The sequence below is a fragment of the Oncorhynchus mykiss genome, chromosome 15 (assembly GCF_013265735.2).
Source record: "Oncorhynchus mykiss isolate Arlee chromosome 15, USDA_OmykA_1.1, whole genome shotgun sequence".
NCBI lineage: Eukaryota > Metazoa > Chordata > Actinopteri > Salmoniformes > Salmonidae > Oncorhynchus > Oncorhynchus mykiss.
The window spans coordinates 410452-424764 of record NC_048579.1 but is presented as its reverse complement, the minus strand read 5'-3'; the positions used below and the strand labels follow the sequence as shown (position 1 = coordinate 424764).

The 14313-nt window shown below is 44.4% G+C and overlaps 1 protein-coding gene across 1 annotated transcript in view; it reads right to left on the bottom strand.

Moving 5' to 3' along the window:
* The window catches only part of ptchd1 (patched domain containing 1), an 81387-nt gene that overhangs the window by 45877 nt on the left and 21197 nt on the right, over positions 1–14313 (bottom strand). The window contains exon 4 of the mRNA XM_036945618.1: positions 12088–12202. Coding sequence (XP_036801513.1) covers positions 12088–12202 — 115 coding nt within the window. The remainder of the gene's footprint in view (positions 1–12087; positions 12203–14313) is intronic.

Below are 14313 nucleotides of genomic sequence, written 5' to 3'. Positions count from 1 at the left end.
GGAGTACACGTCCTGCTAAACCATCTGGCCCTGCGGCCGAGTGAATGTTGACCTGTTTAAAGGTCTTACTCACATCGGCCGCAGAGAGCGTGATCACGTATTCCAGAACAGCTGATGTTCTCATGCATGTTAAAGTGTTACTTGCCTTGAAGCGAGCATAGAGGTTACTTAGCTCGTCTGGTAGGCTCGTGTCACTTGGCAGGCCTCGCGGCTATGCTTCCCTTTGTAGTCTGATAGTTTGCAAGCCCTGCCACATCCGAAGAGCGTCGGAACCGGTGTAGTACAATTCGATCTTAGTTCTGTATTGAGGCATTACCTCTTTGACAGTTCGTCGGAGGGCATAGCGGGATTTCTTATAAGCTTCCGGGTTAGAGTCCCGCTCCTTGAAAGCGGCAGCTCTACCCTTTAGCTTAGTGTGAATGTTGCCTGTTATCCATGGCTTCTGGTTGGGGTATGCATGTACGGTCACTGAGGGGACGACGTGCTCGATGCACTTATTGATAAAGCCAGTGACTGATGTGATCTACTCCTCAATGCCATCGGAAGAATCCCTGAACATATTCCAGTCTGTGCTATCATAACAGTCATGCTGTTTAGCATCTGCTTCATCTGACCACTTTTTTATAGACCGAGTCGCTGGTGCTTCCTGCTTACATTTTTGCTTGTAAGTAGGAATCAGGAGGATAGAATTGTGGTCAGATTTGCCAAATGGAGTGCGAGGGAGAGCTTTGTACACGTCTCTGTGTGTGGAGTAAAGGTGGTCTAGAGTTTTTTCCCCTCTGGTTGCACATTTAACATGCTGATAGAAATTAGGTAAAACTGATTTAAGTTTCCCTGCATTAAAGTCCCCGGACACTAGGAGTGCAGCCTCTGGATGGGAGGGGTCAAGTGCTGGTTAAGTTGAGCGGAGGAGGATTATTTAAGATATTGTTTGAAGGTAGGGTTTCAGATGCTTTCGGAAGATGTTCCACTGTTCTAGCTTCAGGGGGAAGCTGGTTCCACCATTGGGGTGCCAGGACAGAGAAGAGCTTGGACTGGGCAAATATTACCCTCCCCCAAGAGACCTGAGGTGGTAGAATGAAGTGCTTCGGTTGGGGTGTAGGGTTTGAGCACAGTCTGAAGGTAGGAAGGGGCAGTTCCACTTGCTCTTCTGTAGGTAAGCACCATTGTCTTGTAGGGGATGCGAGCTTCGACTGGAAGCCAGTGGAGTGTGCGGATGAGTGGGGTGACATGAGAGAACTTGGGAAGGTTGTAAACCAGGAGGGCTACTGCGTTCTGGATAAGTTGCTCAGGTTTGATGGCACAAGCGGGGAGCCCTGACAGCAGCGAGTTGCAGTAGTCCTGTCGGGAGATGACAAGTGCCTGGATTACGACCTGCGCCGCTTCCTGTGTGAGGTAGGGTCGTACTTTACGGATGTTGTAGAGTATGAACCTGCAGGAGTGGGTCACTGCTTTGATGTTTACAGAGAATGACAGGGTGTTGTCCAGGGTTACGCCAAGGTTCTTTGCACTCTGGGAGAGCGACACGAGTTGTCAACTGTGATGGAGAGGAAGAGCAGTTCCGTCTTGTTGAGCTTGAGGTGGTGGGCCGACATCTAAGTTGAGATATCTGCCAGGCACGCAGAGACGCGTGTTGCCACCTGGGTTTCAGAGGGGGGGGAAGGAGAAAAGTAGCTCAGTGTCATCCACATAGCAATGATAGGAGACCATGTGAGGATATGACAGAGCCGGATGACTTGGTGTATAAAGAGAAGAGGAGGGAACACCATTAGTCCTCTCCACATCACCTGGTCAGAGCAGCCTGCCAGGTAGGATGCATTCCAAGACTGTGCAGAGCCTGAGACGCCCAGCCCTGACGGTGTCGAAGACAGGGGATAGATCTAGGAGGATGAGAGCAGAGGACAAAGAGTCCGCTTTGGCAGTGTGGAGAGCCTCCATGACAGAGATACGTCTCGGTTGAGTGACCCGTTTTGAAGCCTGACTAGTTAGGGTCAAGAATATTGTTCTGAGTGAGATAACAAGAGAGTTGATCACCAATAGCACACGCAAGTGTTTTGGAAAGAAAAGAAAGAAGGGATACAGGTCTATAGTTTTGGACGTCAGATGAGTCGAGTGTTGGTTTCTTGAGGAGGGGAGCAACTTGGGCCATTTTGAAGTCAAAGGACGCAGCCAGTGGTCAGGGATGAATTGATGAGTGAAGTGAGGAATTGGAGAAGGTCTCCAGAGATGGTCGGGAGAAGGGAGAAGGGGATGGGGATGGGGTCGAGCAGGCAAGTTGTCGGGTGGCCAGACCCCAGTCGCAGAATGTGATCTGGAGAGAGGGGGGAGAAAGAGGTCAAGGCGTAGGGTAATGCTATGTGAGGGAGACCAGTGGACTCAATAGGCAGAGTGAATGAGTAGCGGATGTCAACTTTTTTTCCAAGTGGTTGACAAAGTTTTCCAGAGAGGGAGGAAGGAGGGGGTGGAGGATTAAGGAGAGAGGAGAATGTTTCCTAGGGTAGTAGTTTCTGAGGGTTAGAGGCAGAAGTTTGAGATTTAGAGTGGTAGAAAGTGGCTTTAGCAGCCTATACAAAGGAAGAGAAGGTAGAGAGGAGGGAATGAAACAATGATAGGTCCTCCGGAAGTTTTGTTTTCCTCCACTGTTCTCGCAATGAGTCCCTCAGCCACGGCGCAAGAGGAGAGGTTACAGCCGGCCGGGAGGAAACTGGACAGTGCGAGTCATAGGATGCGGAAAGGGAGGAGAGTTGAAGAGGCAGAATCAGGAGATAGGAGGGAGAAACAGATGGGAGAGATGATAGGATAGAGGAGAAAAGAGTAGTGGGGGAGAGAGAGCGAAGACTGCAACATCGCATGACCAACATCAGGGTAGGGGCTGAGTATTTGGAGAAAAGGGAGACAGAAAAGGAAATAAAGTAGTGATCAGAGACCTGGAGGGCGGTTGCAGTGAGATTAGTAGGAGAACAGCCTCTTGTAGAGATGAGGTCAAGCCTATTGCCTGCCTTGTATTTGTATATATTATGGATCCCCATTAGCTGCTGCCAAAGCAGCAACTACTCTTCCTTAGGTCCAGCAAAATTAAGGCAGTTTATACAATTTTAAATACATTACAATACATTCACAGATTTCACAACACACTGTGTGCCCTCAGGCCCCAACTCCACCACTACCACATATATACATTACTAAATCCATGTGTATGTATAGTGCGTATGTTTGTGTGTGTGTGTGTGTGTGTGTGTGTGTGTGTGTGTGTGTGTCAGTGCCAATGTTTGTGTTGCTTCACAGTCCCCGCTGTTCCATAAGGTGTTTTTTTGTATCTGTTTTTTAAATAAAACATTTTTGCTTGCGTCAGTTAGTTGATGTGGAATAGAGTTCCATGTAGTCATGGTTCTATGTAGTACTGTGCACCTCCCATAGTCTGTTCTGTACATGAGGACTGTAAAGAGACCTCTTCTGGAATGTCTTGAGGGGTATGCATGGGTGTCTGTATGCCAGTAGTTTAGACAGACAGCTCAGTGCATTCAACATGTCAATACCTCTCATAAATAAAAGTAGTGATGAAGTCAATCTCTCCTCCACTTTCAGCCAGGAGAGATTGACATGCATATTATTAATGTTAGCTCTCTGTGTACATCCAAGGGCCAGCCGTGATGCCTTGTTCTGAGCCAATTGCAATTTTCCTAAGTCTAACCCTAAGATGTAGTTGAGGTTTAGTGTTTAGTGAGTGTTTTGTTCCAAATAAAATGCTTTTAGTTTCAGAAATATTTAGGCCTTATACTTATTCCTTGCCACCCACTCTGAAACTAACCTCAGCTCTTTGTTGAGTGTTACAGTCCTTTCAGTCGCTGTAGTCGCTGACGTATATAGTGTTGAGTCATCTGCATACATAGAAACCCTGGCTTTACTCAAAGTCAGTGGCATGTCGTTAGTAAAAATTGAAAAAAGCAAGGGGCCTAAACAGCTACCCTGGGGAATTCCTGATTCTAACTGGATTATATTTGATAGGCTTCCATAAAAGAACACCCTCTGTTCTGTTAGACAAGTAACTCTTTATCCACATTACAGCAGTGGGTGTAAAGCCATAACACACGTTTTCCAGCAGTAGACTACGATCAATAAAGTTCAAAAGCTTCACTGAAGTCAGCTCTCACAATCATTTTATCATGAATTTCTCTCAGCCAATCATCAGTCATTTGTGTAAGTGCTGTGCTTGTTCAGTGTGCTGTCCTTGCTGTGCTTGTGAGTTGGAGGGGATTGGGAAAGGGTGAGGTCAAAAGGGGCAAGGAGGGGAAAGAGAGAGTTAATCTAAGGCAGATGTCAGGAGTTTGAAGTCGCAAGTACAAAAAGCGGTGCGCCATTGTCAGGAAATGAGCTTATCAAGGTCATTGAGGAACTCTCCAAGGGCACCTGGTGGGAGATAGATGACAATAATGTTAAGCTTGAGTGGGCAAGTGACAGTGACACGATGGAATTGAAATGAGGAGATGGACAGGTAAGAGAGCGAGAAAAGAGAACATCTCCACTTTGGAGAAATGAGTAGACCGGTGCCACCACCGTGACAACCAGATGCTCTTAGAATATGAGAGAAAACATAGTCAGATGAAGAAAGAGCAGCTGGAGTAGCAGTGTTTATGGGCTGATCCATGTCTCCGTCAGGGCAAAAAAGTAAAGGGACTGAAGGGCAGCATAGGCTGAGATGAACTTGCCGTTCTTGAACGCAGATCGGCATTTCCAAATGCTGCCTGAGACCCATAATTCCACGTGCTGTGCGCGCAAGGTACACTAAACTAGAAGGGTTGCAGCCAAGGAGTGGGGAGCGTCTGTAAAGCCTACAGGGAGAGGTGCAAAGAGGTATAGAAAACACACACATAGTTGACAAAGCTACAAAAGAGCAAAATTAGATAATCTGTAAATAACTAGGTAAGATTCTCAAGTGAGAGCCTTTATTTTGTTCTTTCCTCAAAAAACTTTTTGTTTTTTGCTCAAGTGAGAGCCTTTCAGAACAATCTGTTTCACCAGCGGTCTAAGTTTTGCGACAAAACCACCACTGACACGAATGGTTCTTACAGCTACCGCTGAGAAACCAGGGGAGACTGAAGAACTAACACAAATTCCTAATTGCCTAGCAGAGGTGGAGAGCACACCTCCCTGTCCTAATTACTGATTGCCTAGGAGAGGTGAAACCACTACCACTCCAATACAGCCTCTGATTACCAACACAACAACAGTAACACATTGCTCTGCTCCTTGATCCTGATTACCAACACAACAACAGTAACAAATTGCCCTGCCCCTTGATTCTGATTACCAACACAACAACAGTAACACATTGCCCTGCCCCTTGATCCTGATTACCAACACAACAACAGTAACACATTGCCCCGCCCCTTGATCCTGATTACCAACACAACAATAATAACAAATTGCCCTGCTCTTTAATCCTGGTTGATGTGTCAACAACTAACTGCAAATGATGATCAGTCAGCAGTTCACACTAAGTATGCTACTTGGGAAACAGGAAACACTTAAAGTAGTTGGACCTAGCTAGAAAAAGACAGTACTAGACCACAACAGATTAAGACAAAATGAATAATACATATCAGTCCTGGAGATATTAGAAGTATTCTAGAATGAAGCTCACTACATGACCAAAAGTATGTAGCAACATAGTCGTCGAACATCTCATTCCAAAGTCATGGGCATTAATATGGAGTTGGTCCCCCCTTTGCTGCGATAATAGCCTCCACTCTTCTGGGAAGGGTTTCCCCTTTTGGGGTGGCAGGTAGCCTAGTGGTTAGAGTGTTGGACTAGTAACTGAAAGGTTGCAAGATTGAATCCCCAAGCTGACAAGGAACATTGCTGTGGGGATTTGCATCCATTCATCCACAAGAGCATTTGTGAGGTCGGGCACAGATGTTTGGCGATTAGGCCTGGCTCGAAAAGGTGTTAAAAGAGATTGAGGTAAGGGCTCTGTACAGGCCAGTCAAGTTCTTCCACACCGATCTCGACAGACCATTTCTGTATGGTCCTTGCTTTGTGCATTGAGCCATTGTCATGCTGAAACAGGAAAGGGCCTTCCCCAATTTGTTGCCACAAAGTTGGAAACACAGAATCAACTAAAATGTCATTGTTTGCTGTAGTGTTAAGATTTCCCTTCACCTGAATTAAGGGTCCCGAGCCATGAAAAACAGCCCCAGACCATTATTCCTCCCCCACCAAACTTTACATTTGGCACTATGCATTCGGGCAAGTAGCTTTATCCTGGCATCCGCCAAACATAGATTGGTCCATCAGACTGCCAGATGGTGAAGTGTGATTCATCACTCCAGCCAACGCTTGGCATTGCGCATGGTGATCTTCGGCTTGTTGTGGATTTTTTTAGAAATGGAGTAATAACAACTCTACTTGTACGTGTTCTGTTCTTTATCTCCCTTATGACCCTTTCAGAAAAAATCACAATCTCAAGAATTTGTACAGTGACTTCGGGAAATTCAATTTTTTTTAGGTTACAGCCTTGCTTTTCCTCATCAATCTACACACAATACCCCATAATGACAAATCAAAATATCACATTTACAGAAGTATTCAGACCCTTTACTCAGTACTTTGTTGAAGCTACTTTGGCAGCGATTACAGCCTCAAGTCTTATTGGGTATGATGCTACAAGCTTGGCATACCTGTATTTGGGGAGTTTCTCCCATTCTTCTCTGCAGATCCTTTGAAGCTCTGTCAGGTTGGATGGGCAGGGTCGCTCCATAGCTATTTTAAGGTCTCTCCAGAGATGTTCGACCGGGTCAAGGACATTCAGAGACTTGTCCGAAGCCACTCCTCCGTTGTCTTGGCTGTGTGCTTAGGATCGTTGTCCTGTTGGAAGGTAAACCATCACCCCAGTCTAAGGTCCTGAGCGCTCTGGAGTAGGTTTTCATTAAGGATCTCTCTGTACTTTGCTCAGATCATCTTTGCCTCAATTTTGACTATTCTCCCAGTCCCTGCCACTGAAAAACATCACCACAGCATGATGCTGCCACCACCATGCTTCACTGTAGGGATGGTGACAGGTTTCCTCCAGACGTGACGCTTGGCATTCAGGCCAAAGAGTTCGATCTTGGTTTCATCAGACCACAGAATCTTGTTTCTCATGGTCTGAGAGTCTTTTAGGTGCCTTTTGGCAAACTCCAAGCAGGCTGTAATGTGCCTTTTACTGAGGACTGGCTTCCGTCTGGCCACTCTACCATTAAAGCCTAATTGGTGGAGTGCTGCAGAGATGGTTGTCCTTCTGGAAGGTTCTCCCATCTCCACAGAGGAACACTAGAACTCTGTCAGAGTGACCATCCGGTTCTTGGTCACCTACCTAACCAATGCCCTTCTCCCCCGACTCAGTTTGGCTGGGCGGCCAGCTCTAGGAAGAGTCTTGGCGGTTCCAAACTTCTTCCATTAAAGAATGATGGAGACCACAGTGTTCTTGGGGATCTTCAATGCTGCAATGCTGCAAATGTTTTGGTACTCTTCCCCAGATCTTTGCCTCGACACAATCCTGTCTCGGAGCTCTACAGACAATTCCTTTGACCTCATGGCTTGGTTTTTGCTCTGACATTCACTGTCAACTGTGGGACCTTATATAGTCAGATGTGTGCCTTTCCAAATCATGTCCAATCAATTGAATGTACCACAGGTGGACTCCAATCAAGTTGTAGAAACATCTCAAGGATGATCAATGGAAACAGGATGCACCTGAGCTCAATTTCGAGTCACCTAGCAAAGGGTCTGAATACTATACTTATTATTTTTTAATATTTTTAATAGATTTTCAAAAATGTCTAAACCTATTTTTGCTTTGTCATTATGAGGTCTTGTGTGTAGATTGCTGACCATTTTTATTTGTTTAATCCATTTTAGAATAAAGCTGTAACATAACAAAATGTGGAAAAAGTCAAGGTGTATGAAATCTTTCCTACGGCACTGCATATAGATATATAGATATCTGATCACTGCCTCATTGCCTGCATCCGTAATGGGTCAGCGGTCAAACGACCTCCTCTCATCACTGTAAAACGCTCCCTGAAACACTTCAGCGAGCAGGCCTTTCTAATCGACCTGGCCGGGGTATCCTGGAAGGATATTGACCTCATCCCGTCAGTAGAGGATGCCTGGATATTTTTTAAAAATGCCTTCCTAACCATCTTAAATAAACATGCCCCATTCAAGAAATTTAGAACCAGGAACAGATATAGCCCTTGGTTCTCCCCAGACCTGACTGCCCTTAATCAACACAAAAATGTCCTATGGCGTTCTGCATTAGCATCGAACAGCCCCCGTGATATGCAGCTGTTCAGGGAAGCTAGAAACCATTATACACAGGCAGTTAGAAAAGCCAAGGCTAGCTTTTTCAAGCAGAAATTTGCTTCTTGCAACACTAACTCAAAAAAGTTCTGGGACACTGTAAAGTCCATGGAGAATAAGAACACCTCCTCCCAGCTGCCCACTGCACTGAAGATAGGAAACACTGTCACCACTGATAAATCCACCATAATTGAAAATTTCAATAAGCATTTTTCTACTGCTGGCCATGCTTTCCACCTGGCTACTCCTACCCCTGTCAACAGCACTGCACCCCCAACAGCAACTCGCCCAAGCCTTCCCCATTTCTCCTTCTCCCAAATCCATTCAGCTGATGTTCTGAAAGAGCTGCAAAATCTGGACCCCTACAAATCAGCCGGGCTAGACAATCTGGACCCTTTCTTTCTAAAATTATCTGCCGAAATTGTTGCCACCCCTATTACTAGCCTGTTCAACCTCTCTTTCGTGTCGTCTGAGATTTCCAAAGATTGGAAAGCAGCTGCGGTCATCCCCCTCTTCAAAGGGGGGGACACTCTTGACCCAAACTGCTACAGACCTATATCTATCCTACCATGCCTTTCTAAGGTCTTCGAAAGCCAAGTCAACAAACAGATTACCGACCATTTTGAATCTCACCATACCTTCTCTGCTATGCAATCTGGTTTCAGAGCTGGTCATGGGTGCACCTCAGCCACGCTCAAGGTCCTAAACGATATCTTAACCGCCATCGATAAGAAACATTACTGTGCAGCCGTATTCATTGATCTGGCCAAGGCTTTCGACTCTGTCAATCACCACATCCTCATCGGCAGACTCAACAGCCTTGGTTTCTCAAATGATTGCCTCGCCTGGTTCACCAACTACTTGTCTGATAGAGTTCAGTGTGTCAAATCTGAGGGTCTGTTGTCCGGACCTCTGGCAGTCTCTATGGGGGTGCCACAGGGTTCAATTCTTGGACCGACTCTCTTCTCTGTATACATCAATGAGGTCGCTCTTGCTGCTGGTGAGTCTCTGATCCACCTCTACGCAGACGACACCATTCTGTATACTTCCGGCCCTTCTTTGGACACTGTGTTAACAACCCTCCAGGCAAGCTTCAATGCCATACAACTCTCCTTCCGTGGCCTCCAATTGCTCTTAAATACAAGTAAAACTAAATGCATGCTCTTCAACCGATCACTACCTGCACCTACCCGCCTGTCCAACATCACTACTCTGGACGGCTCTGACTTAGAATACGTGGACAACTACAAATACTTAGGTGTCTGGTTAGACTGTAAACTCTCCTTCCAGACCCATATCAAACATCTCCAATCCAAAGTTAAATCTAGAATTGGCTTCCTATTTCGCAACAAAGCATCCTTCACTCATGCTGCCAAACATACCCTTGTAAAACTGACCATCCTACCAATCCTCGACTTTGGCGATGTAATTTACAAAATAGCCTCCAATACCCTACTCAACAAATTGGATGCAGTCTATCACAGTGCAATCCGTTTTGTCACCAAAGCCCCATATACTACCCACCATTGCGACCTGTACGCTCTCGTTGGCTGGCCCTCGCTTCATACTCGTCGCCAAACCCACTGGCTCCATGTCATCTACAAGACCCTGCTAGGTAAAGTCCCCCCTTATCTCAGCTCGCTGGTCACCATAGCATCTCCCACCTGTAGCACACGCTCCAGCAGGTATATCTCTCTGGTCACCCCCAAAACCAATTCTTTCTTTGGCCGTCTCTCTTTCCAGTTCTCTGCTGCCAATGACTGGAACGAACTACAAAAATCTCTGAAACTGGAAACACTTATCTCCCTCACTAGCTTTAAGCACCAACTGTCAGAGCAGCTCACAGATTACTGCACCTGTACATAGCCCACCTATAATTTAGCCCTATCAACTACCTCTTTCCCAACTGTATTTAATTTATTTATTTATTTTGCTCCTTTGCACCCCATTATTTTTATTTCTACTTTGCACATTCTTCCATTGCAAAACTACCATTCCAGTGTTTTACTTGCTATATTGTATTTACTTTGCCACCAAGGCCTTTTTTTGCCTTTACCTCCCTTCTCACCTCATTTGCTCACATTGTATATAGACTTGTTTATACTTTATTATTGACTGTATGTTTGTTTTACTCCATGTGTAACTCTGTGTTGTTGTATCTGTCGAACTGCTTTGCTTTATCTTGGCCAGGTCGCAATTGTAAATGAGAACTTGTTCTCAACTTGCCTACCTGGTTAAATAAAGGTAAAATAAATAAAAAAATAAATATACCTCCAGGTTTGGCTGACTGACTGGTTCAGACTATATACACCTCCTGGCTTGACTGACTGACTGGTTCAGACTATATACACCTGCTGGCTTGGCTGACTGACTGGTTCAGACTATATATACCTCCAGGCTTGGCTGACTGACTGGTTCAGACTATATATACCGCCTGGCTTGGCTGACTGACTGGTTCAGACTATATATACCGCATGGCTTGGCTGACTGACTGGTTCAGACTATATACACCTCCTGGCTTGGTGACTGACTGGTTCAGACTATACCTCCTGGCTTGGCTGACTGACTGGTTCAGACTATATATACCGCCTGGCTTGGCTGACTGACTGGTTCAGACTATATATACCTCCTGGCTTGGCTGACTGACTGGTTCATACTATATATACCTCCTTGCTTGGCTGACTGACTGGTTCAGACTATATATACCTCCTGGCTTGGCTGACTGACTGGTTCAGACTATATACACCTCCTGGTTTGGCTGACTGACTGGTTCAGACTATAAATACCTCCTGGCTTGGCTGACTGACTGGTTCAGACTATATACACCTGCTGGCTTGGCTGACTGACTGGTTCAGACTATAAATACCTCCTGGTTTGGCTGACTGACTGGTTCAGACTATATATACCTCCTGGTTTGGCTGACTGACTGGTTCAGACTATATTATCTCCTGGCTTGGCTGACTGACTGGTTCAGACTATATATATCTCCTGGCTTGGCTGACTGACTGGTTCAGACTGTATATACCTCCTTGCTTGGCTGACTGACTGGTTCAGACTATATATACCTCCTTGCTTGGCTGACTGACTGGTTCAGACTATATACACCTCCTGGTTTGGCTGACTGACTGGTTCAGACTATAAATACCTCCTGGATTGGCTGACTGACTGGTTCAGACTATATATACCTCCTGGTTTGGCTGACTGACTGGTTCCGACTATATATACCTCCTGGCTTATATATACCTACTATTCTACGGTATCTCATTCACTTAATAATGTTTACTTATCTGGCATTACTCATCTCATATGTACTGTAACCTACACCTATTCTACTGTGTCTTAGTCCGTTCCGCTCTGACATCGTTTGTCCATATGTATATAGTCTTAATTCATTCCTACTTAGATGTGTGTGTATTGGGTATATGTTGTGTAATTGGTTAGATATTACTTTTTTGTTATTACTGCACAGTTGGAGATAGAAGCACAAGCACTTCGCTACACCTGCAATAACGTCTGCTAATCATGTGTATGTGACCAATAAAATTTGATTTTGGCATGGCTGACTGAGTGAGTGACTGGTTCAGATTATATATACACTGCCTGGCCTGGCTGACTGACTGCTGCTCATCTGGCTGGCCCTGTGCTGTGTGGTTTTTACACTGAGAGAGGAGTGTGTTAAGCAAACATAAAATAGGCCGCTATATCATTCTCTGACCAACACACGCACACACGCACACACAGCGTTACCTTGAGTACTAGGTCTGTGTGTAGAGGGTCCAGGATGCTGCCTCTCCTAGAGGTGACTATAACACGACCGTAACGACCTGGAGTCTGCAGGTCAGAGTACAGGGTGTGTTTAGATCTGTTGGCAACAAACACACAAACACACCTTTCAGTCCACCATTACTAAAATATATGATCTGTTGGCAACAAACACACAAACACACCTTTCAGTCCACCATTACTAAAACATATGATCTGTTGACAACAAACACACAAACACACCTTTCAGTCCACCATTACTAAAATATATGATCTGTTGACAACAAACACACAAACACACCTTTCAGTCCACCATTACTAAAATATATGATCTGTTGACAACAAACACACAAACACACCTTTCAGTCCACCATTACTAAAATATATGATCTGTTGGCAACAAACACACAAACACACCTTTCAGTCCACCATTACTAAAATATATGATCTGTTGACAACAAACACACAAACACACCTTTCAGTCCACCATTACTAAAATATATGATCTGTTGGCAACAAACACACCTTTCAGTCCACCATTACTAAAATATATGATCTGTTGGCAACAAACACACCTTTCAGTCCACCATTACTAAAATATATGATCTGTTGGCTACAAACACACCTTTCAGTCCACCATTACTAAAATATATGATCTGTTGGCAACAAACACACCTTTCAGTCCACCATTACTAAAATATATGATCTGTTGACAACAAACACACAAACACACCTTTCAGTCCACCATTACTAAAATATATGATCTGTTGACAACAAACACACAAACACACCTTTCAGTCCAGCATTACTAAAATATATGATCTGTTGGCAACAAACACACCTTTCAGTCCACCATTACTAAAATATATGATCTGTTGGCTACAAACACACCTTTCAGTCCACCATTACTAAAATATATGATCTGTTGACAACAAACACACCTTTCAGTCCACCATTACTAAAATATATGATCTGTTGACAACAAACACACAAACACACCTTTCAGTCCACCATTACTAAAATATATGATCTGTTGTGTCACGACTTCCGCCGAAGTTGGCTCCCCTGCCTGTCCGGGCGGTGCTCGGCGGTCGTCGTCACCGTCCTACTAGCCACTACCGATCCCTTTTTCGTTTGTCTGTTGGTTTTGTGTTATTAGTTTCACCTGTGTGTATTTTAGTTTAATTAGCGTCCTTATATATAGTAGGTTGTCCAGCCTTGTTTTGTGCGGGATTGTTTTTGTTACCTCTGTCTAATGGTGGTTATCGTATGTGTATTCTCCGGACTATTTGGTACTGTGTTTGGGCTGGTCAATTGTATGCACCCTGTATGTTGGCGTGACCGTTTTGTGCGCCGGAGAATAAATTGACGATCTACTGAACCCTGCTCTCTGCGCCTGATTCCACCCACCACTCCTAGTATCCCGTGACATGTTGACAACAAACACACAAACACACCTTTCAGTCCAGCATTACTAAAATATATGATCTGTTGGCAACAAACACACAAACACACCTTTCAGTCCAGCATTACTAAAATATATGATCTGTTGGCAACAAACACACAAACACACCTTTCAGTCCAGCATTACTAAAATATATGATCTGTTGGCAACAAACACACCTTTCAGTCCACCATTACTAAAATATATGATCTGTTGGCAACAAACACACAAACACACCTTTCAGTCCAGCATTACTAAAATATATGATCTGTTGGCAACAAACACACAAACACACCTTTCAGTCCAGCATTACTAAAATATATGATCTGTTGGCAACAAACACACCTTTCAGTCCACCATTACTAAAATATATGATCTGTTGGCAACAAACACACAAACACACCTTTCAGTCCAGCATTACTAAAATATATGATCTGTTGGCAACAAACACACCTTTCAGTCCACCATTACTAAAATATATGATCTGTTGGCAACAAACACACCTTTCAGTCCACCATTACTAAAATATATGATCTGTTGGCAACAAACACACCTTTCAGTCCACTATTACTAAAATATATGATCTGTTGGCAACAAACACACAAACACACCTTTCAGTCCAGCATTACTAAAATATATGATCTGTTGGCAACAAACACACACACACACCTTTCAGTCCACCATTACTAAAATATATATTACAGTGCATTTGGAAAGTATTCAGACCCCTTGACTTTTTCCACATTTTATTATGTTACAGCCTTATT